The 24,776-nt window shown below is 45.5% G+C and overlaps 2 protein-coding genes across 2 annotated transcripts in view; both read right to left on the reverse strand.

Moving 5' to 3' along the window:
* Positions 1-4,204: 4,204 nt before the first annotated feature.
* Positions 4,205-9,595, reverse strand: NPY4R2 (neuropeptide Y receptor Y4-2). The gene is made up of 2 exons (XM_081861337.1): positions 9,246-9,595; positions 4,205-5,772 (listed from the first exon to the last, which is right to left on the reverse strand). Exon 2 carries the CDS (start codon positions 5,693-5,695, stop codon positions 4,589-4,591), a length of 1,107 nt encoding a protein of 368 aa, XP_081717463.1. The 5' UTR covers positions 5,696-5,772; positions 9,246-9,595; the 3' UTR covers positions 4,205-4,588.
* A 4,240-nt stretch (positions 9,596-13,835) lies between these two features.
* The window catches only part of ANTXRL (ANTXR like), a 56,994-nt gene continuing 46,053 nt past the window's right edge, over positions 13,836-24,776 (reverse strand). The window contains exon 18 of the mRNA XM_081864321.1: positions 13,836-15,588. Coding sequence (XP_081720447.1) covers positions 15,361-15,588 — 228 coding nt within the window. The 3' untranslated portion in view covers positions 13,836-15,360. The remainder of the gene's footprint in view (positions 15,589-24,776) is intronic.

Consider the following 24,776-nt stretch of genomic DNA (forward strand, 5'->3'; position numbering starts at 1 on the left):
CTGATTATTATCAATAAAAAGTTTGTGAATGTTTATTCAAAACCTGCCAAGGAGTCCAGTTCGCTTTGTTGCGTCTTCAGATACTTTGTAAAGGGTTCCCATTCATCCTTAAAGTCACAGTTATCCTTGTCCCATAGCTTATATGTCAGTTTTGCCAGTTCTGCATAGTCCATCAATTTTCCTTGCCATGATTCTTTAGTTGGGGTTTCTTGTCTTCCATCCTTGTGCTACCAGAACTCTCGCAGCCGTTGTCGCATACATGAAGATGTTTTTCAACTTTTTTGGCAGGTCTTTCCCTACAATCCCCAACAAAAATGCCTCGGGTTTTTAAACAAATGTTAAATGGAACATTTTCTTCAATTCGTTGTATATCATTTCCCAAATTTTTTTAATTACCTTACAATCCCACCACATATGATAAAATGTCCCCTCCTTTTCCTTACACTTCCAACATATATTTGAACTAGTTTTGTATGTTTTCCCTAACTGCACTGGTATTGTGTACCATCTGTACATCATCTTCATGCAATTCTCCTGAAGGTGCTTGCTAAGCACTTCCTCCAATAGCAAACGTGCCAGCAGAAATAGAGGCAAAATGGGGGCACTGAGAAACAAGAAAGAGGGGTCCCCGTGCTACAAAACACCAGAGGTTTGGAGGAGTAGAAAATACCTTTTTTAAAAAGAACAACAACCCAGAGGAAAGGAAAAAACAAAGAAACCCAAAAGAGCAGTGTTAGGATTGGTCATGCTTAGAAGCCAGTGCCAGTGGGGTGCAGTTCTTGGGCCCCACAAGCGAGAGAAGTCCCAATCACAGCTGTGTGTCCCTGGGCACGACAGCTTTGCTTTCTTTTCCCCACATGTTACAGAGCAGGTGTGCTGCTGCTGCTACGGAATGAAGACGCTCCAGTTGCATCCGCCATTTTTATTTCCCAAGGTGCTTTGCTCATGTGGGTTCTGTCCTCTGCAGTAGCAAAGCACCTGCTCAGGAAAATTGTTGTTTTTTTTAAAATAATTTTTTAAAAAGGAAACAAATTGCTGCTACCTGAGGCAAGGAGCAAACAAATTGCTGCTACCTGAGGCCTGTCCTGCTACCAGGCAAGGAGGTGGGAGGAAATGACAGGATGATTTTCAATCACACCCATGCACCCCTTTGCAGCTAGCATGAGACCCTCCACCTAAGGAGGGCAGTGGGGTGGGGGTGGGTGTAGGGGTGGGGGTGGGGGGCCCCCTTAGAGGGCATCTTGCTCAGGAAACCCTCAGACTTGGCAGTACAATCACCCTGGAAAGCCTCTCCTCCTCAGGGAGGGGAGGAGTGGTGAGCAGGAGCCATTTCCTGCTTTGGCTGCCGTGCCACGCCCCCAGGTGGCCAGCCAATCGGCTGGAGGCTTGGGGGCGGGGTTTAGCCATTGTGCTGCTGCTTCTCGTCGGATCACCCACCCACCCTCCCTTGGTTCATTGCTTGGTTCTTGACATTGCTATGGACCTGTGGTTGGTCGCCTTGGTTGGCCAAGGGGCCTGGTAGGAATTTTTATCCAACTGGCAAATTGGCACCGGCCACTTGGTTTTTCGCCTACCTCGTAGCAAATCGTCACAACTTTTGGGTATTGGCAGTTAGGCATTGGAATATGGTTGTGTGTTGGAGGGCAGGGTGTGGCCATCGCCTACCCCTCCATTTTATGGGTATTCCGGTAAAGGAATCTGGCGGTCGTGGATCCTGTCCGACGCCCTTGCTGGTGGCTAGGGCCATGGCATGACCCCTGGTGACATCAGGCGGAGCTTTCAGTTGTATTTGCATCAACAGACGCGTCCCACTGGTGGTTAACCCTTGTTAGACTCACCCCTCCCCGAGGGGGTGGAGTCCCGCTCTGTTGTTTTATCCAGTGCCTAAGCCAATACTTCTCACATGCTGTAATCAATAAAGTTGTGGCCTTTTTTAGCCCATTAACCTAATATACTGTGTCCATGTGTCTTTCTTATCCTCAAGCGGGTGATGGGTCCTTGAATCACAATGCTGAATGCCGGTTGCAAAAGAAAAAGGGAAAACGGTGGAAGAAGTGGAATTCCCTGCTCATAACAGGGATGGGGAATATTTGGCCCAGCAGCAGGATGCTGCTGGGCTCCAAGTCCCACCGGCTTCGGACAACATAGCCAATGGATATGGATGATGGATGAGTCTATCTCCAATAACTGCACCCCCTCGCAAAATTGTATTTTAAAATTAAGTTTAAAAACGCGAAAGTTTGGATCGGGCAGCCCTCCAGTGCCATGTAGGTCACGGATGAGAGTGCAGGAATAGATTTCCCGCTCCTGAAATTCAGAGTCACTGAATGTTCTCATTCCAGCCTATCAAGAGTCACTTCTTTTAGAATTAGTCAAACTAAAAGGAAGAATTTGAAACCGGCGGGACCAGAGATACACAGAAGATTGGTGTAAATTTACGGACTATTTGAAAAGTAATTGTGATGACCAGATTACATTTGTAGGTTTGCAAGAAGTTTTGTGAGGTGAATTATATATCAATTATTGCATAATTGGATAAAAAGGGAGACATTAGTGAAGATAATTAAAGGTAATATGAATTTAAGAAATGCAGAAGAAATGATAAAAATGGGGGAACATCAGAGGTGTTGATGGAAGTCCAAAAAGATTGTATAAGATGTGAAATTTTGTGGTATGTATGACAATTAATATGTTTAAAAATGAATAAAAATTATATATATATAAAAGAGTCACTTCTTTTAGGATGTCAAGATAGCAGTGGAACCTGCCACACTATGGTCCAGTGTGTGCTATTAAATAAATAAAGCGAAACGACAATTTTTAAAAAAATGGAGGAACAGGATAATTCTGTTACCATAAAGAAGCAATGCAGAAGCAAGAAGAAGCAGCTAAGCCAGCTGCTGCTGGCTGGAAAGCCAGACAGGATGTTTGTGACTGTTGCCATGGCAAGAAAGGGGCAGTCCATTCTCAGTATTGAGCACCGGATGTGAGCTCAATGTGTGTCATATGACCTGTACAGGATGTACATGGGTGGAGTCAGTTTGAGTCTCTCTCTGTTGTTCAAAGAGTGCAGACATCTTTAACTGTATGGCTGCTAAAGACAGGAATAAAAGCATGTAGATACATTTCTGTCTGTGTCTGATTCCCCTCCCTGGGGATATGCAGGGAGGAGGAGAAGCAGTGGTGTGTTTTTCTCACAGTCTGAGAAAAATCGCCGATACGGACCTCAACTGTTTTTCCTGCCGGGAGTCGCGGGAGGGAGGTCAAAAGGAATTCAGCCGGTGCCTGGACAGATAGGCACATACCTCTGACCGAGGCAGAATTCTAACAAATTCATGTCCTCTGTGTTGCAGGGCACAAACTCAATTACTTGCCAGATCCTTGGTTCTAAAATGTGGGGGGAGCTTCCATAACTTGAGTGTGGCGGCATTGCTGGCTGGAAGATGCTTCACTGGGGCCCCGACGGTGGAATTCGAACGGCAGTGCCCTTCCTGAAAGGTGGAGGGGGCATAAGCCCTTGCCACCTATGGGAACCGGATCTTAGCCTGCACCCTGCTTTGGCAAATGGGGAGGCAGCCTGGGATATGGGCTGTGCCGGGGGGCGGAGTGGATGGAGCCGACGGTGGGCTTCCCTCGGATCCGCCTCTTGCCCATTTAAGCAGCCCACAACTGGGGCATAGCCTGTTTGTTCCTGCGCCAGGTTTCCCCATCCCACCCACCCCCAGTTTAAGCTGATAGTCAATGACTTTGCTGTGGCTGCGGTGGTTGCGCCATTCTTTACAGTAGGAAAATGTCCACCAGGATAATTGGCTCTTACCTGGTGGTTTTGCCTAAAAAGGTAAAGGGACCCCTGACCATTAGGTCCAGTTGTGGCCGACTCTGGGGTTGCGGCGCTCATCTCGCTTTATTGGCTGAGGGAGCCGGCGTACAGCTTCCGGGTCATGTGGCCAGCATGATTAAGCCGCTTCTGGTGAACCAGAGCAGCGCATGGAAACGCCGTTGACCTTCCCGCCGGAGTGGTATCTATTTATCTACTTGCACTTTGACGTGCTTCATAGCAATTCCTCACAACTGGTTGGGCATTGGGGGCAATCTCTTGTTTTGGGCAGAGGGGAGGTTGTTGTCCTACCTGCCCCTCCAAACGCTGGGGTATCCCATTAAAGGGATCCGGGGGGGAGTGGCCATGTCTGTGGGGCCAGGGCCAAAAGCATTCTCCCCAGACGGCAGTCCCTGCAGGGATCACCCTATTGGATGTAAGTCTTAGGAACCCCTGCCTGGATTGACCATGTGTCACTTCCGGCCAGGCAGGCTGGAAGTATTTAAATTGCCCCAAGCCAAACCTCTTTCATCTGTATTCAATAAAGTTGTGGCCTGTTTTTACCCCAAACCCAGTCTGATCGGTCTCTTATTTATATGGGTTGGGGTATGAGAAGTCCGATGCCTTATCCGACAAGTCTCCTTCAGGCAGTTGTCCTCTGCAAATTGGAGAATGACAGACACTGCAATTTGGTGGTGGTGGTGGTGATGGAGGAGCTAGCAGACATAGGTGAGCTCCAAGCCTCAGGACTCTGAAGGTTCAGCCTAGGAGTTAGATAGGATTCTGCTGACAGCTTATCCTCAGCGAATCCTTGGAGAGTTCCATCTGCCTGGTCGATACAGGTATCATCTCATATTCCTGCGATGAGGAGCGGTGATGGCAACCCAGAATCAGGGCCTTCACTTCTTTTTTGAAGTTCTTGTTGAGAAAGCCGTAGATGACGGGGTTGATGCAGGCTGATGCCATGGCGACCAGATGGCACAGGGAGAAGATCAGGTCATGGATACAGTGGGGGATGATTTTGTAGTCCCAGTCATCGATGGTGTTGAAAACATGAAGCGGCAGCCAGCAGACTGCAAAGGCGGCAACCATTAACGCCAGCAGAATATTGATCTTCTTCAGGTGGCTCGCCCGGCAACTGTACTCATGCTTCTTCCGAAACATGTCCTCCCTCTTCTGGAGGCGCAGGTAGATGTTCAGGTAGCACACCGCGATGAGGAGAAGAGGGATGCAGTACTGCACAAGCAGCAAAACAGTGGCGTAGGTGAGCCTGTAAACATCCGACGGCCAGGAGTTGATGCAAAAGGCCTTGCTCGCCAAAGAATCCGTTCTGCGGAGCTGCTTTGGGAAGACATTGTCCAAGGTGCTGTAAGCGATGAAAGGCAGGGACAAGAAAGAAGCAAAGATCCAAGCGATGGCAATGCCCAGGTAGGCTTGGGAGAGGCTGGGCGTCCAGCCGGTGGGGTTTACGATGAGCTGGTGCCTTTCTAAAGCAATGAGCACAAGCGACAGGATGGAGACGGTCAAAGACGTGCACTGGATGAACGAGGTCACCCTGCACATGGCTTCGCCAAATATCCAGTGCTTCAACAAGACCGTGGTGACAGTGAACGGCAAGCAGAATATGCACATCGTCAAGCTTGAGGCTATCAGATTGGCGATAAATATGTTGGTGACGGCGGCTTTCTCTTTATGTCTGGCCAGGATCCCGATGAAGCACAAGTTTCCTAAAATGCCTACCAGGGTCTCCAAGCTGTAAGAGGCGACTAGAAACAGAGTAATATCTGTGCTGTTTCTACATGGCTGGATAGTGTGGAAGGGGAAACTCCAGTTGCTCTGGGGTGGAGATGATGTGTTAGAAGCCACAGTCCTGTTCATTATGGAGCCAAAGAGGTGTGCCGTTGGTCGGAGGGTTAGGAACTTCCTGTGATCTTACTACAATCTGTCGGGGTGATCTGCAAAAGAGAGAGACGGTTTTATTTCTTACTGACACAGTCTCAACACTGCAGCAGACTAGGGGATGTAAAAACATCTTGCAGCAGTCTCAACTTTCTCAGCGGACTCTGTGCACATCCACACTGCATTCAAACCTCTCTTATACCCTCCTTTTAACAGTTGTGGGGGAACCTGGGAACGGCAGCTTGTTAAAACTGGGAGTCATTTTGGACTCACAGCTGTCTGTGGAGGCGCAGGTTAATTCTGTGTCCAGGGCAGCTGTCTACCAACTCCACCTGGTACGTAGGCTAAAACCCTACCTGCCCACAGACTGTCTCGCCAGAGTGGTGCATGCTCTCCCGCTTGGACTACTGCAATGCGCTCTATGTGGGGCTACCTTTGAAGGTGACCCGGAAACTGCAATTAATCCAGAATGCGGCAGCTAGACTGGTGACTGGGAGTGGCTGCCAGGACCACATAACACCAGTCCTGAGAGATCTGTATTGGCTCCCAGTACGTTTCCGAGCACAATTCAAAGTGTTGGTGCTGACCTTTAAAACCCTAAACGGCCTCGGTCCTGTATACCTGAAGGAGCGTCTCTACCCCCATCGTTCAGCCCGGACACTGAAGTCCAGCACCGAGGGCCTTCTGGCGGTTCCCTCATTGCGAGAAGTGAGGTTACAGGGAACCAGACAGAGGGCCTTCTCGGTAGTGGCACCCGCCCTGTGGAACGCCCTCCCATCAGATGTCAAGGAAATAAGCAGCTATCCTATCTTTAAAAGACATCTGAAGGCAGCCCTGTTCAGGGAAGTTTTTAATATTTAATGCTGTACTGTTTTTAACATTTGATTGGGAGCTGCCCAGAGTGGCTGTGGAAACTCAGCCAGATGGGCGGGGTATAAATAAATTATTATTATTATTATTATTATTATTATTATTATTATTATTATTAAGATGCTGAAATGGCAACTCTGTGAGGTCAGTACCCAAAACAAACTACACTTCCCAAGATTCTTTGGGGGAAATCATGACTGTTAAAAGTAGTACAAGAAAAGGTTTAAACCAGGGCTCAGCAACCTTTTTCAGGCGTGGGCCGGTCCACTGTCCCTCAGACCATGTGGTGGGCTGGACTATATTTTGAAGAAAAAAATATGAACGAATTCCTACGCCCCACAAATAACCCAGAGATGCATTTTAAATAAAAGGACACATTCTACTCATGTAAAAACACGCTGATTCCCGGACCGTCCACGGGCAAGATTGAGAAGGAGATTGGGCCACATCCAGCTCCCAGGCCTTAGGTTGCCTAAAGGTAAAGGGACCCCTGACCATTAGGTCCAGTCGTGGCCGACTCTGGGGTTGTGGCGCTCATCTCGCTTTAATGGCCGAGGGAGCCGGCGTACAGCTTCCGGGTCATGTGACCAGCATGACTAAGCCGCTTCTGGCGAACCAGAGCAGTGCATGGAAATGCCGTTTACCTTCCCGCCGGAGTGGTACCTATTTATCTACTTGCACTTTGACGTGCTTTCGAACTGCTAGGTTGGCAGGAGCAGGGACTGAGCAAAGGGAGCTCACCCCGTTGCGGGGATTCGAACTGCCGACCTTCTGATCGGCAAGTCCTAGGCTCTTTGGTTTAATCCACAGCGCCACCCGTGTCCCTTTTAGGTTGCCTACCCCTGGTTTAAACATAAGTGGCTCTGACCCGAATGCAAATCAGAAAGATTTCTGCCCCTGCATAATCTCAAGGTGGATGACACTTGAACAAGTATGGCAACACAGACAGCTCATGCACAGCTAAACATAGCTTTGAATGGGGTTGGGACAGTTTATGATCCCAGCGTCCACTTTCTTTCAACCAGAGACAGGAGATAAAGGTCAGCCTGCTCCAGAGATTTATGCTGAGTGGGATTTTGTAGAAAAGTTCCTTTTGGAGTTCTGGACTTTCAAAGTCATATTTTAAAAGCCGAGTTTCTTTAAACTGTAAGAATTTACTATTAATGCATATTTTGTGACACTTTTTATTTAAATAAGTGCATGTTCAATTATGTAAAATGAAGGCTGAAAATGCACTTTCAGATGATTTCATCCATTTGGAGTTCATTCCCGCCTCAGTAAAAATTCCTTTTAGAAAGCCCCAAGGAAAACTGTAGACATTTCTTCAAATCCAGATTTCTCTATGTATGCCTTGGAACTGATCTTGTAACTTAAAGAAATAAAATCATACACATAAGACACTGATGGGCTGCGCTGCTTGAACGTTCTTCTTAAGGCTTACTTTCCCTACACTTACCTAAATCTTACACATTATCTTTCAGCAAACACAGAAATACTCATTCCCTCTAGTCATTCAGGGTCTCTACTCTCACTACCTGCCATGCAACAACAACAACAACAACAACAACAACAACAACAACAACAACAACAACATAAGCCTTAAAGATCTATGTTGGGTGCAGGAGAGAAAGATGTTTCAGTATTGCCAGTCTATGTTTTGCCAGAAGGTTCTGAAGGCACGGGGATAGAAATATCTGATTTTGTTAAAATCTGTTAAAATTGTGGCATGGTTTCACTGCTTCCATGTCTTAAAATGCCTTGGGGAAAAGCAACAATGCATATCCTACCATAACATTTCTACTTGTGGGTTCTCTGTGCCATCCGCGGCGTACATTATATTCCTTTCCCAGGGCCACATAAAGGACCAGGATGCCACCACCCTCAATCATATACGGAACACAGAAATGCTCTCTTTTCCTTCACCTATAAACCACATTTCTCCCCCGTCTGTCTTCACATACACAATGCGCTCTGAGGGCGACTCCTGTGAGCCTGATCCTGCTGCCTCCTTGGAAAATACAAACTATTTATTTGTTTGTTTGTTTGTTTGAAAAAATCACAATCTTAGCAGGGGTTTCATTGTTCTTTTAGGGTGCTAACTCTGGTGTGGAGAGAGTGGCCACACAGGGAATTTCCAAGAAACCCGTCCGTCGCTCCTGTCTGGCTTATTAATGATCGTTGTAAGCCACTCCGGGAGCCTTTTTTGACCAAAGAGTGGGTTTAAAATACTTTTTAAAAAATCAATAGTTAGTGGATAATATACCACTAGTTCTAGAATGTTCTAGGGGCATGGGCAACAAGTTAATTTTCTGGCTTATCTTCGCCACCCACTTCTAAGTGCTTTTTTCTATGCTCTTGTGGATGCTGAGTGGGGAAAGTACCGTATTTTTCGCCCTATAAGACGCACCAGACCACCAGACGCACCTAGTTTTTGGAGGAGGAAAACAAGAAAAAAAAATATTCTGAATCTTAGAAGCCAGAACAGCAAGAGGGATCGCTGCGCAGTGAAAGCAGCAATCCCTCTTGCTGTTCTGGCTTCTGGGATAGCTGCGCAGCCTGCATTCGCTCCATAAGACGCACACACATTTCCCCTTACCTTTTAGGAGGGAAAAAGTGAGTCTTATAGAGCAAAAAATACGGTATGTGCAAAAAGACTTACCTTTGATACCCCCCAGGAGCATATCTGCTGCAAGCATACACCAGGGATCTCCACCGGCAGAATCAAATGAGCAACAAGCCAGCAAAACCAACATCCGATCACCTTTCTGGGCTTTAAAACTCTCTTTTCTCTTTTCTCTTTCAGTATGAAAAAATGGGTGCCAGTTCCTCTTCTCAATCTCTCTACCTCCAAAGGGACGTTAGTCATGGAGTTTTGATGGGAATGCAAATCTCTGGCTCCCTCTTGTTGTCTCCTTAGAAAAGAAGAAACAAACTCTTAGCTGCAGGAGAGAGAAGGAACATGCAAATGATGTGAAGTAGCGAGTCAATGAGCATGGCAGCCAAATGAGTATAAACAACTCAGATTGGCTGCATTCATCCTTATATGCAGCCTGGGCATTGCAATCCGGGGTGGTGGGTTTTTTGGTCACCCATGGGGCATCTTTGATCTGTTTACCAGATGGCTCTGCAGAAGATCACTCCCAGCATCAAGGCTTAGCACGTCAGCCAAGGGTGGGGTTTTGCCTTACAATGACTCAGAGTCAGACCAAGGCTTGGAGCACCCAAGGGAATCAGTCCAGCTGGGACAAATGGGACAGCAAGACAGTGGTACAGTGGTGCCTCGCAAGACGAAATTAATCCGTTCCGTGATGCTCTTCGTATAGCGGTTTTTTCGTCTTGCGAAGCAAGCCCATTGACAGCTTAGCAGATTAGCGCTATTAGCGGTTTAGCGGCTTTTAGCGGATCAGCTGATAAGCGGCTTAGGGCTTAGGAAAAGGGGGGGAAAAGGGGGAAAAACCCGCAGGAACTCGCAAGACATTTTCGTCTTGCGAAGCAAGCCCATAGGGAAATTCGTTTTGCGAAGCGCCTTCAAAACGGAAAACCCTTTCGTCTAGCGGGTTTTCCGTCTTGCGAGGCGTTCGTCTTGCGGGGCACCACTGTACCTCGGGTTACAGACGCTCCAGGTTACAGACTCTGCTAACCCAGAAATAGTACCTCAGGTTAAGAACTTTGCTTCAGGATGAGAAATCGTACTCTGGCGGCACGGCGGCAGCAGGAGTCCCCATTAGCTAAAGTGGTACCTCAGGTTAAGAACAGTTTCAAGTTAAGAATGGAGCTCCAGAACAAATTAAGTTCTTAACCCGAGGTACCACTGTAATAGTAGTAGTAGTAATGGTAATAATACTTTATTATTTATACCCTGCCACGTGGCTGGGTTTCCCCAGTTGCTCTGGGTGGCTTCCAACAGAACACTAAAAACACAATAAAACATCAACCATTAAAAACTTCCCTAAACAGGGCTGCCTTCAGATGTCTTCTAAAAGTCTGGTAGTCCGGGCTGAACGATGGGGGTGGAGACGCTCCTTCAGGTATACTGGGCCAAGGCCATTTAGGGCTTTAAAGGTCGGCACCAACACTTTGAATTGTGCTTGGAAATGTACCAGGAGCCAGTGAAGATCCTTTAGGACTGGTGTTATATGGTCTCAGTAGCCACACCCAGCCACCAGTCTAGCTGCTGCATTCTGGATTAGTTGTAGTTTCCAGGTCACCTTCAAAGGTAGCCCCACATAGTGCGCATTGCAGTAGTCCAAGCGGGAGATAACTAGAGCATGCACCACTCTGTGAGGCAGTCTGCGGGCAGGTAGGGTCTCAGCGGGCATACCAGATGGAGCTGGTAGACAGCTGCCCTGGACACAGAATTGACCTGCACCTCCATGGACAGCTGTGAGTCCAAAATGCAAGCAAAGGAGAGCTACACAGGAGGAACATGAAGCACTTGATAGAAGTCATGTTGCTCTGAGATTTCTTATCCGTCTCAGAAGTTCTTCACCTGTCAACCCCAACATGGAGTCATCAACTGCAGGAGTCACTTCCGCGAGCTCCTTTTTCCATTCATTTGGCTTCATCTCAGTTTATTAGAAGCTCAAGTGTGCATTCCTCTTTTAATTATAGCATCTGGTATCATGTTGGCTTTGTGGTCCTTTCTGTAAGATACGCTGGTGTGGTTGCCACCTAGTGGCCAAAAGCCAAAAGTGTTCCTTAAGAAAAAATGGAATTACAGTGGTACCTTGGGTTACATACACTTCAGGTTACATACGCTTCAGGTTACACACTCCGCTAACCTAGAAATAGTGCTTCAGGTTAAGAATATTGCTTCAGGATAAGAACAGTTTCAGGTTAAGTATGGACCTCCGGAACGAATTAAGTACTTAACCCGAGGTACCACTGTACTATACAGTCATACCTCGGCTTGAATGCGCTTCAGGTTGAGTGCTTTCGGGTTGGGCTCCACGGCAACCCGGAAGTAATGGAGCACGTTACTTCTGGGTTTTGCCGCTCGCACATGCGCAACACTCAAAATGACATCACACGCATGCGTGGAAGCGCAACCCGCAACCCACGCATGCACTGTCACGTTTTACTTTCTGTTCAGGATGTGAACGGGGCTCCGGAATGGATCCCGTTCGCATCCCGAGGTACCACTGTAGTCATACATACAGCTGCTTCAGGTTGCATTTTTTCAGGTTGCAGACCGCCGAAACCCGGAAGTACCAGAGAACGGGTTACTTCCAGGTTTCAACGATCGCACATGTACAGAAGCACTAAATCGTGCTTTGCGCATGCGCAGAAGCCCCAAATTGCAACCTGCGCGTGCACAGACACGGGTTGCAAACGTGCATCCCGCACGGATTATGTTCGCAACCCGAGCGTCCACTGTACAGTGGTGCCTCGCAAGACGAAATTAATCTGTTCCGCGAGTCTCTTCGTCTTGCAGTTTTTTCGTCTTGCGAAGCACGGCTATTAGCGGCTTAGCGGCTATTAACGGCTTAGCGACTTTAAGAAAAAGGAAAAGAACTCGCAAGAACTCGCAAGACGTTTCGTCTTGCAAAGCAAGCCCATAGGGAAATTCGTCTTGCGGAACGACTCAAAAAATGGAAAACTCTTTCGTCTTGCGCGTTTTTCGTCTTGCGAGGCATTCGTCTTGCGAGGTACCACTGTACTGTGTTTTGAGGCCTGTGCTTTTTTAGGGGTGGTTCTAAGCTGTACACCAGACTGAAAAGTGTGTAACACAAACTAATAAACTAAACCAGGTATTGGATTGTTCAGCGTCTTTATAAACGACTTGGACGAAGGAATTGAGGGGATGCTCATCCAATTTGCAGATGATACCAAACTGGGAGGGGTAGCTGATGCCGCAGAAGACAGAACCGGGATTCAATATGACCTTCCACAGATTGGATTACTGGGCCCAAACTAACCAAAGGAATTTCAGCAGGGACAAGTGTCCGGTTGTGCACTTTTGCAGGAATAACCGGCTGCACAAATACAAGATGGCGGTCACCTGGCTCACTAGCAGTACATGTGAAAAGGATCTAGGGGTCTTGGTGGACCACAAGCTTAATGTGAGTCAACGGTGTGATGCAGTAGCAAAAAAGACTATCAACAGAAGTTTAGTGTCCCGATCAATAGGTAAAGGGTAAAGGGGATCCCTGACCATTAGGTCCAGTCATGGCCGACTCTGGGGTTGCGGCGCTCATCTCGCTTTATTGGCCGAGGGAGCCGGTGTACAGCTTCTGGGTCATGCGGCCAGCATAACTAAGCTGCTTCTGGCAAACCAGAGCAGCACACGGAAACGCCGTTTACCTTCCCACCGGAGCGGTACCTATTTATCTACTTGCACTTTGACGAGCTTTCGAACTGCTAGGTTGGCAGGAGCTGGGACCGAGCAATGGGAGCTCACCCCGTCGTGGCGATTCGAACCGCCGGCCTTCTGATCAGCAAGTCCCAGGCTCTGTGGTCTAACCCACAGCGCCACCTGCGTCCCTGTCCAGATCAATAGTCCCACTCTATTCTGCCTTGGTCAGACCATATCTGGAATACTGTGTCTAATTCCCCCCCCCTCTCTCTTTGTGTGTGTGTGTGAGAGAGAGAGAGAGAGAGAAAGAGAGAGAGAAGGAAAGAAGGAAGGAAGGAAGGAAGGAAGGAAGGAAGGAAGGAAGGAAGGAAGAAAGAAAGAAAGAAAGAAAGAGTGTTCTAGCTCTCGAGTGCCTGGGCCTCCCTCTTGGTTACTGATAGTAGACAGTCCGACCTGCCACAAACCGTTGGTGCTAAAGGAAAGGAAATAATTCTTGGTTTGTTCAGGATCAATTTTTGTGGCTGCAGGAACGACAGAGACTTGGAGAGGGATAGTTTGACTCAGCAATGAGAAAGAGAGCGAGAGAGAGAGGTTTTGGCAAGACCTCAGTCCAGGGCTATTTTTAAGCTCAGTTGGTTCCAAGGTCACTTCCTCCACCATCTGTAATTGCTGGTTTTGTGTGCATGTTAAGAATTTGTGTGCACATTGCAAACTCTGCACTGTTTTCTTCAAGACACCGAGCGAGAGAGAAGCAGTGGCTGAAGAAGCCTGGAAAAAGCATTAAGGAAATAAACAAATGTGAATTAAGGAACAGGACAATGTGGCCAGGACAGCCAACTCTTCCCCTTATTGATCTTACAAATCCCAACCCCCCCAGTAAACAAACTCAGTAACAACAATAGAAATGCAGGTAGAAAGTCAGAATTATCTTCTTCTTAATTCACCAAGACAATCTGTAGCTAATTTAGCAGTTTTATTGCTATTTTAAAATCCATGAGAACTACATAAAAGTTTGGATTATGAAATTTTTTTGCTACATAGCTTTCATCGCCACATACTTACCCTTGCAGATGTTGCTAACGAGATGTGCACAATGCACAAATCTTACACAAGTATAACATTGGAAGCACTTCGTTACTTACAGAAAGTTGTATACAAGATGGACCAGTGGACAGCATTCAATGACCTGCTCTGATACATACCCTATTTAAATTCTCAAGACGCTACACAGCCAAACACCGCCTTTTTACTTTCTCAAAACCCCTCACCAGGCCACAACTGCAACGCGTATGCCTTTCCAAAAAAAAAAAAAAAAGGCCATCCGTATAATCCTCCTCTTTTAATTTATTTTGTTATTGCTGTATGTTTTACAGTTTTGTTGCGCGTGCCCAAATCCCTGGCCCTCTTGGTGCTATTAATACTTTGCATAGATTTGCAGGATTCAGTTGGATGAAGCTCTTAAAAACGCAGAAAAAGTACCAATGTTTTCCCCCCCTAGCCCAGCTCAAAGCTGGAGAGTCATTTGATAACAGCACATGCAGCACGATCGCACCTGAACTGATAATTGTGTGGCGCCTTTGACGCACATTTGCCTGCAGTACTATTTAATAAGTTATTTTGACTGTCCAGCAGTAAAGTAGAAGGTGTACCATCTCTTCCACATCTATCTTTTTTTCTATGTACGGAAGCAGAACAGTTTTATCAGTGAATAAAAAACAGTAACGATACTATATTGGAAAGGAGACGCCCAGCTGAATTTATCAGAAGACTGGCGCCCATCGATGAAGGATGCAATGCATAATACAACGGAAGTCCAACAGAAGTCGGTTTATGTGCAAAATGAACCCCCCCCCCCCTCGTACCCTGCAAGAGTTGCTGCCTGGTAGTTGCTGCCTCATCAACTGTGAGATGCAAAGAAATGGAAACTTGGGAAGCTTTCCGAATTTTCCTTGTTACCGAATCCCAAACGAGCAAATGTTTAAGACACCGCCGCAATATGAAGTCGTTACTTTAGTCGGCTTAAAATTAGCAGGACCTTCCCAGCGGCATTGAAAGAACCTGAGACAGTGTGGGGGGAGGGGGAAATTTACAGAATTTAGCTTCCACTTAATCGGAACCTTCCTAGCATTCCTATTATGGATGGCAAAATTATTTGCGGGCAAACCTAACCCCATTCATCAGCGCAGGCTATTTCCATCTGGCTAACGACTTATAAAACGTAACGAGGGTATGTGTGTGTGAACCATTAATGCATAATCTATTATCACTCACTGCCTGGATATTTTTCTTTTGTCAAATACCCAGCAGTTCCCAAGGTTCAATCATGGAATGTTTATACGGCACGTGTGGCATAAATATACTCGACAGTACAAAAGGACGCCTGGCATTTTGTTCTGTTTTTTTTTTGCTGACCAGCAACAAACTCTTGATTATAAACTAAGCCTGGATATGCTCTGCTCCCATCTCGGTTCCCCACGCTTCAAGCCAGAAGCTGAGGTGGAGGACGGGATGGAGGGGGCCGTGGTGGACATCTTGAAGGGGGAGGCGCAGGAGGAAGTTGCCTGCAGGGAGGGGGCTGCATTGGCGCTGGAGAAGATGGGCTTCTTGGAGCGTTGTTGAGGGTGTGGCGTTCTCTTGGTTGCTGAGGTGCGCTGTACGAGATGACCGTCCCATCTGATTTCACTCTGGTGAAATTTATGCATCGTCCCTGTAGAAGCAAACAAAGGGAAGGTTATTCTTTCCAAGTACCAACATATTTTTTAGTAATACAGTGGTACCTTGGTTTTCAACCTTAATCCGTTCTGGAAGCCTGTTCCAAAACCAAAGCGTTCTAAAGCCAAGGTGCGTTTTCCCACAGAGAGTAATGCAAAATGGATTAATCTGTTCCAGACTTTTAAAAACAACCCCTAAAACAGCAGCTTAACATGGATTTTACTATCTAACAAGACCACTGATCCACAAAATGAAAGCAATAAACAATTTACTGCAGTCACACAATCAGTCAATCAATCAATCAATCAGTAGCTGAACTGGGTTTCACGCAGTCACAAAAACAAAAGAGGCGCAAAAATAAAAACGCAGAATAAATAGCAAAAACAGACAGACCTCAGCGTAACACTCAAAACGGAAGTGTGGCACTCAGACTGGAAATATGGCACTCAAAATGGAGCATGTTCGGCTTCCAAAAAATGTTCACAAACCGGAACACTTACTTCTGGGTTTGCAGTGTTTGGGTTCCAAGTTGTTTGAGTACTAAGGCGTTTGAGGTACCACTGTAATCAATTAATTGGTTAGTCATCAATACAGCACTACCAACGCACAGTGCTAACTAACTGCCCCTTTCCTTGGTATATATGAATCCAGGGGGAGCCACATCCGCAACTAACAGCCTAATCAAAAGATTAGGCTCATGTCTCATAGACCTGTTAAGTTGGCACTGCGAGGCCTTTATGGCAGATATGCCGATGCCAACATACAGGGCAGGATCCACAAGTCATCTGCCAATTCCTGGCAAACCCTAAGTAACTATGAAGCCTGCGCTTTACATAGTCCGTTACTTCTGAATGGCTGAGCAGCTGCAGTGGCTTTCAGGCAGAAACATGCTGGCTCTTGGCTGGTAGCTGTTGAAACTGCTCCCACAAGTCAAAATAACCCCAGAGGCTAGTGTGGTATTTGGGCTCCAGGTATGCCTGATGGTTTTTTGGATCTGCAGGCTTGTGGTGCATGGTAATCTGAAATCCACCAAGCGGCCATTCCGTCTCAGCCGCCTGACCTCAAAAAAGGAGCACTTTTTACTTTTGAGATTTAACTTGGTTAATGCTACATGGGATGGAGTGGGGCGGAATCACACCCATTTCATTTTTACTTCAAACTCTTGAACTCCACAATGAAATAATACTCCACCTGCTTTGCCTAGGCAAACTCGGCCCTCCAGATGTTTTGGGACTACAACTCCCATGATCCCTAGCTAACAGGACTAGTGGTCAGGGATGATGGGAACTGTAGTCCCAAAACATCTGGAGGGCCGAATTTGCCTAGGCCTGCTCTAGTAGAATGGATTGTACTGGGTTACAGCACATGTGTAAGAGAGGGGTGTGTGAGAGAGGGATTCAATTTTAAAAGGCAGAGACAAAGAGACATCAGTCGTGTTACAGATTGCTCTGCGATTAACAAAATGCTTCTGAATCTTTGCTAATGCCTGGATTATTATTATTTCAAAGCTTAGAAGCACTGCTGCCTGATGCTAGCTTTTGCTTTCTGCCTCTTTCGCTGCATCAAATATATTCATAGTCCATAATCAAAGGGAATCCTGTAGAATGATCACTTTGGATTACTTTCACTTCAATTAAACTGATGGGCAACGTCAAACTATTGCCAGTTCCTGCCACACCACTTGATTTGTCGGACAGATGGGTAATTTAAAGGCCAAGTGCTACGTTTGTCTCGGAAAATAAAGCTGGACTGGAACGTCTGACACAAAACCGGGCCGGTCATCAACAGATCTAGTGTGACATTTCCTTGCAAAATATTGCAGGGGTGAGCTTGAGTCTCGTCTCGTTTTGTACTCTGGTGCTCAAAGGAGATGAGACTTCAAGAAATCAAGATGAATGTCAGCCTTGTATTACTACTAAGGTGAAAGATAGCAACAAATAATTAATAATTCTTTTAATTTTGATGCCAGCCTGCATTCACCAGAACAGTAAGGGGTTTTGGGGCCTGTACTTATATGAGAGTAAGCCCAATAGAACTTATTTCAGAATAGTCATGCATAGAAATGTGCTCCTAGTTGCACAATGTAAAGGTAAGCCAGCGCTGTCATTCTTTTTACAAGAATGGCAAATCCCAGCAGGGATATGTTAATTTTAAAGCCACCATATGAAAAACCCTTGAGACAGCAATGGCGCTTTATCCTGCGCTGGTTCAGCATAATCTGTTCTCAACCTCTTTCTTCTGTAAAAGCAGCCTGAGGAGTGCAGGCTTTGCTTAGCAAAGGGAAAATTTGGCCAAGGTGGACTATTGAAAAGAGACTTGTGTAGCATAACTGGCAGAGGCACTAAGCTTCAAAACAGGAAGTCCCCTGCTCAGCAGACACTGCTCTCTGTATTTGACACATTGCCTGAAGCCAAAATAAAAATCACAGCGAAGAAATGAGGCCTGCCACCTTCACAGGCACATCTTGCTAGGAATGCGCAACAGGGCCTTCTTAGTGATGGCTGCTCCCAGGTTTTGGATCTCACTTCCTAGAGAAGCTAGACTGGCTCCTTCCTTGTTGTCCTTCCACTGACAGATGAATAGTTATTTTAACTCTCTGGGGAATTGATTGCTTTTAAGGGAAGGGCTAATAATGTGCTGTTCCTTTATTTTTGGTTTAGTGTCTTCATTTCACTATAGGATGCTGATTAATTGCTATGTATTATACATATTTCTTATTATTATGCAAATTCATTATACAAATCCCATAACTAATCATAATTTTTGTAGAAAAGGTAAAAGGACCCCTGAGTCCAGTCACGAATGACTCTGGGGTTGCGGCGCTCATCTCGCTTTACAGGCCGAGGGAGCCGACATTTGTCCGCAGACAGTTTTTCCGGGTCATGCGGCCAGCATGACTAAGCCGCTTCTGGCAAAATCAGAGCAGTGCACGGAAATGCCGTTTGCCTTCCCGCCAGAGTGGTACCTATTTATCTACTTGCACTTTTTGGCGTGCTTTCGAACAGCTAGGTTGGCAGGAGCAGGGACCGAGCAATGGGAGCTCACCCCGTCGTGGGGATTCGAACCGCCGACCTTCCGATCGACAAGCCCAAGAGGCTCAGTGGTTTAAACCACAGCGCCATCCGCGTCCAATTTTAGTAGTGCATTGCCATAATTCCATAGACAGTTTAACTGCTTTTTAACAGTAACTATAATTACATGCTTTTTAAAAGCTATGTGTGGCTTTATCTGTATTTTTTAAATATCTTAAAAAATAAAAACATTGTCCAGTAGCACCTTAGAGACCAACTACGTTTGTTCTTGATATGAGCTTTCGTGCACATGAAAGCTCATACCAAGAACAAACTTACAGTCATACCTCGGGTTACGAACGCTGCGGGTTGCGCCTTTTCGGGTTGCAGACTGCGCTGAACCCAGAAGTACTGGAACGGGTTACCTCCAGGTTTCGGCACTCGCGCATGTGCAGAAACGCCAAATGATGTCACGCGAGTGTGCAGACATGGCACTTCAGGCTGCGAAGGCTGCGGGTTGCGAACGTGCCTCCCGCATGGATCACGTTCGCAAACTGAGGTATGACTGTAGTTGGTCTCTAAGGTGCTATTGGACATTTTTTAAATTTTTAATATCTATTTCTACTGCGTCAGACTAACACAGCTACCTACCTGAATTTTAAATATCTGTGAGATGCCTGGTTCTGGAGAAAAGGCGAGACATCCTGTTCAGGGATGTTTTTAATATGTAATGCTGTATTGTTTTTAATACTGATTGGGAGCCGCCCAGAGTGGCTGGGGAAACTCAGCCAGATGGGCGGGGTATAAATAATAAATTATTATTATTATTATTATTATTATATGAATAAATAAAAACAAAAGAAAACAATAACCGGAAGCTTTTCCAGTCAAAATGGAACTAGGGTGGCCACATGAGGCCCGTCACATAAATATATATATATATCTGAAAAAGACAGGGCTTGTCTGTAAAGATTTGACGGCTCGATCTCAGGAATGCCACTTTGCAGCAGTAACATTTAGAGCAGCTTACTGAATGGATACCTTGCCAACAAAGGTCCGTATAGTTAAAGCTTTGGTTTTCCTAGTAGTGATGTATGGAAGTGAGAGCTGGACCATAAAGAAGGCTGATCGCTGAAGAATGGATGCTTTTGAATTAAGGTGCTGGAGGAGACTCTTGAGAGTCCCATGGACTGCAAGAAGATCAAACCTATCCATTCTGAAGGAAATCAGCTCTGAGTGCTCACTGGAAGGACAGATCCTGAAGCTGAGGCTCCAATACTTTGGCCACCTCATGAGAAGAGAAGACTCTCTGGAAAAGACCCTGATGTTGGGAAAGATGGAGGACACAAGTAGAAGGGGATGACACAGGACGAGATGGTTGGACAGTGTTCTCAAAGCTACCAGCATGAGTTTGACCAAACTGCGGGAGGCAGTGGAAGACAGGAGTGCCTGGCGTGCTCTGGTCCATAGGGTCACGAAGAGTCGGACACGACTAAACGACTCAACAACAACAACAACAACTGAATGGATGCCCGTCTCCGCATTTTTCAGTTTCTGTGCCCTGAACTGCGAGGCCTCTGGTTTAGAAATACTTCACACTGCCCGTCTCTGTAGGAACTTGCTGAGGAGACGCTGCTTCGGACGCAAGCAACACGCGCCTCTCTGCTCTAAGTTAGCAGCCCCGGGCACTTGGCAAACGCATCTCATATCTGTCAACTGATGATACCAACACATTGAAGTCCGGGAGGTTATTCTTTCTGATGGGCAGGTCCTTGCTGGGTGGGCTCTGTCTGGCTTGCAGTGCCAGCAAAGCAGAAAAGAAGGTGATGAGATTTATTGTTAAGATAGACGGACTTGGAATAAAGTTGATCACTGGCAATTCATGTTAACTAGATTGCCTGTATCGGAGGTTGCGCTTTAAGGAAATTGATGCTTGCTAAAAGCCATGGGCTGGCTGTCATGGCCGATTAAAAAACCTCCCTTGCTTCCCGTGGTATTTTACTGATTATCATAGAGAGCAGAGCTGGAAATGAGGAAGCCATTGGCGCAGTTGGTCACTTAATGTATGCCTGGGTTAACTCACACCAGTTTGCAGCTTGCAAGAAACAAAGCCTTGGGTTTAGAAATCAGTTTTTGCCTCAGTGTTAATCAAAAGGGAGATTTAAACAGCTGCAACTTAAAAGACAGTCATGCCTGCTTTCTCTAACCCAACTCTTCACAGCTGAAAAGGTAGAAAAAATAAGTTTCTATAACTGGGCTTCTGCTAAATGGTAAGTGCAGTTACGCAGTACGATTTATCAGAGGAAACAAAAAAATGGGAGTGCTTTTATAGATCTATAATTAACCAAATCTTTTCCCACGTGCGCACAATCAACTGACATTTGCACTGAAAAAAGGCAGTTGCTTCACATATTTAAGAAAACATTTTAGAATCCACACATCCCTGAAAATTATTTTTTGTTAATTATTTTATAAGCTGGACTGTCTCAGAGGATCAGACGCTCCAATTATTCAGATCACAGAAATGGTGAGCCTCAGAACATGAATTATTAGCATCAAACTGGGTGGTGGGGTTTTTGCGGAAGTTTGTCCTCAGCTCAGTACTGTCCATATTTTTTGTCGAAAACGCCATACAGCTTCAGGTCTTAAAAATAATTTTCTAGTAATATTTCTGAAATCTATCGGCATGGATGATTCAAGTGACTGAACCTTGGCGGTTCTCAGGGGGTAGTGATGGAAGGAGAGTCTATGCTGTGCCACAAGGTTCAATTGTTTTTATTTTTATTTTTTGCCACCCATGCAATTTGAAACTGCTGGGTAAAAGCATTAGGAGGGCTTGGGCTGAGAAGTCATCTTCAGTATGGTATGCCAGTGGTTCTCAAACTTTGTTCTCTGGGCCATAAAAATTTGCTCGCACCACACCAAATTTTTTACCGATTAGAAATACATTGGAAAACACAACTAGGATTGTCCTCCGTATCACTTGTTAATCTTGCTCTCGTCTTGAAAATATGTCTAGATCAGGGGTAGGCAACCTAAGGCCCAGGGGCCGGATGCGGCCCAATCGCCTTCTCAGTCTGGGCCATGGACGGTCCAGGAATCAGCGTGTTTTTACATGAGTAGAATGTGTCCTTTTATTTCAAATGCATCTCTGGGTTGTTTGTGGGGCTTGCCTGGTGTTTTTACATGAGGAGAATGTGTGCTTTTATTTCAAATGCATCTCTGGGTTATTTGTGGGGCATAGGAATTCGTTCATCCCCCCCCCAAAAAAAAATATATAGTCCGCCGCCCCACATGGTCTGAGGGACGGTGGACCAGCCCACGGCTGAAAAGGGTTGCTGAACCCTGGTCTATATTCTGCAATTTTTTTAAAAAAATGTCACTGTACTACACTACACTGAAATGTTTAAATGTTTCTTTGATTGTCCTTGAATCTTCTCACCATCCTCTCCTTCCACACTGGGTGGGGTTTCATCCTTAAATGAAAAAACAACAATGCCTTACTTGAAGCAGCAGAGAATATACTTGAAAACTCGAGGGGTATGGGGCATAAGAGGCAGATTTTCAGCTATGTTACAAGCCCATGGTGCTCTTTGGCAAATCACTCAAAGCCAATTCATTTATGACCAGCAAATGATCTGCTTTTGCATTGCAGGGGGGGGGGACTAGATGGTTCTAGGGGTCCCTTCTAACTCTACAATTCCATGGTTCCTCACCTATGAAACATTTCCATCCATTCTGGGTAAGGAACCAAACAATGCCTGGTCTGAGAATGGAACGCTCCCGATTCTTGAGCACCCAAAACACAGATCCTATTAGACTGGCCTACGCCAAAAACTGATTTGTTGACTGCAGTCATCTAGCTATTATACTTCTAGGCCCAATTGCTTTATATCATTGAAGTGCTCTACCCCTAGACTAGGACACCCAGAAATCACGGTCAGCAAACATCAGGAAACATTAAGACAGTGTCACTGATATTAAGCATGTGCATCAAGCTGGGAGGCATAAAAGTCACTTGTCATGGCAACAAAAGTCTAGTCTAGGAAGCACTGAAAGAGAGCAATGAGGCTATGCAAAGCTCTCCCCAGCGAATTATCTATTATATCCAGAATGTTGTCATTTTCAAAAACAGCAGGAGACACTCGCGGGATCAGAAACCCCGCAGGAACTGTGCGGCGGTAACAGGGAAACAAGCTGGTCACATGTGACTCACAAACTCATGGAAAATTAGATAAATTCACAGATTTATTCTACAGATATTAGCCATGACTCTCAATCAGATACTGGGGTCAAGCAGAGGGGAAAGGACATGGGCTTTGTGCCTTCTTTTCTCAGAGCTTAACTAAATGATGTGCCCTTTGCGCAAGTGACGATTTTACAGTGGTGCCTCGCAAGACGAAATTAATCCGTTCCGCGAGTCTCTTCGTCTAGCGGTTTTTTTGTCTTGCGAAGCAAGCCCATTGACGGCTTAGCGGATTAGCGCTATTAGCGGCTTAGCGGCTTTTAGCGGCTTAGCGGATCAGCTGATAAGCGGCTTAGCGGCTTAGAAAAAGGGGGGGAAAGGAAAAAAAACCCGCAGGAACTCGCAAGACATTTTCGTCTTGCGAAGCAAGCCCATAGGGAAATTCGTTTTGTGAAGCGCCTCCAAAACGGAAAACCCTTTCATCTAGCAGGTTTTCCGTCTTGCCAGGCGTTCGTCTTGCGGGGTACCACTGTACCTGGATGGCTTTTAAAAATAAAAAGCACACACACATTAAATTAGCTAAAATGTATAAAGTTAGCAATAAATGTTGGAAATGCAAAGAAAAAGGGAACATTTTATCATATGTGGTGGGAATGTAAAAAGGTGAAAAACTTCTGGGAGATGATATATAATGAGATGAAAAAAATGTTGAAATATACATTTATTAAGAAACTAGAAGCATTTTTATTTGGCATTGTAGGAGATGATATAAACAGAAAGGATTGTAAGTTGTTTTTATATGCAATGACGGCAGCGAGAATATTATTGGCACAAAAATGGAAGCAAGAAGAATTACCGACAAAAGAAGAATGGAGGATGAAATTGATGGACTATGCAGAATTGGATAAACTAACCGGAAGAATTCGAAACCTGCGGGACCAGAGATTCACAGAAGACTGGTGTAAATTTACGGATTATTTGAAAAGTAATTGTGATGACCAGATTACGTTTGTAGGTGGCTTTCACCATTGGAAGCTAAGGCCCGAAAAAGACTCAATATGGAGGCCAATTGGCCAAAGTATTGGGAAATACTAGAAAAAGATGGAGACAATTGGAAATTGCAGTTTGGAGAAAATGAAAGATAAAGTGCGAGATTGGTTACACTACGCTCAGATTAAGGAAGTTTTTAAACTTGACAAAAAGTTAGGATTCCAGGTGGAAAAATCGAAGTTGGAAACGGAATTGTTAGAGCCTAAGACTAAGGTACTTTCAAGAATGTATAACTTGCTGTTAAAATGGAACACACAAGATGAAACGGTAAAATCGGCTATGATAAAGTGGGCACAGGACATTGGGTATAATATCATGTTTGAGGACTGGGAAAGGTTGTGGACCACTGGGCTGAACTTCACTGCATGTAATGCTTTGAAAGAAAATGTTATGAAAATTATATATAGATGGTACATGACCCCAGTCAAACTTGCAAAAATATACCATTTGTCCGATAACAAATGTTGGAAATGTAAAGTAAGCGAAGGAACGTTCTTTCACCTCTGGTGGACCTGCCCTAGAGTGAAGGCTTTCTGGGAGATGATATATAATGAGCTGAAAAAGGTATTTAAGTATACCTTCCCTAAGAAACCAGAGGCCTTCCTCTTGGGTATTGTCGGCCAGAGGGTGTTAAAGAAGGACCGAACATTTTTAATGTATGCAACAACAGCAGCAAGGATACTCGTCGCCAAGCACTGGAAAACCCAAGATTTACCCACACTGGAAGAATGGCAGATGCAACTGATAGACTATATGGAACTGGCCGAGATGACCGGCAGAATCCGAGACCTGGGAGAGGAGACGGTTGAAGAAGACTGGAAGAAATTCAAGATTTATCTACAAAAATATTGCAAATTGTATGAATGTTAAGAAGGATGCTAGATCATAAATAATTTGGCACCACTAAGTTAGATGGAGTTATGAAGATAAGTGAGT

This window comes from Podarcis erhardii (assembly GCF_964252035.2).
Source record: "Podarcis erhardii genome assembly, chromosome: 5".
Classification (NCBI taxonomy): domain Eukaryota; kingdom Metazoa; phylum Chordata; class Lepidosauria; order Squamata; family Lacertidae; genus Podarcis; species Podarcis erhardii.

Bases quoted from the DNA above. Each gene is read 5' to 3' on its own strand.
- NPY4R2 (XM_081861337.1), bottom strand. From the start codon at position 5,695: ATGAACAGGACTGTGGCTTCTAACACATCATCTCCACCCCAGAGCAAC.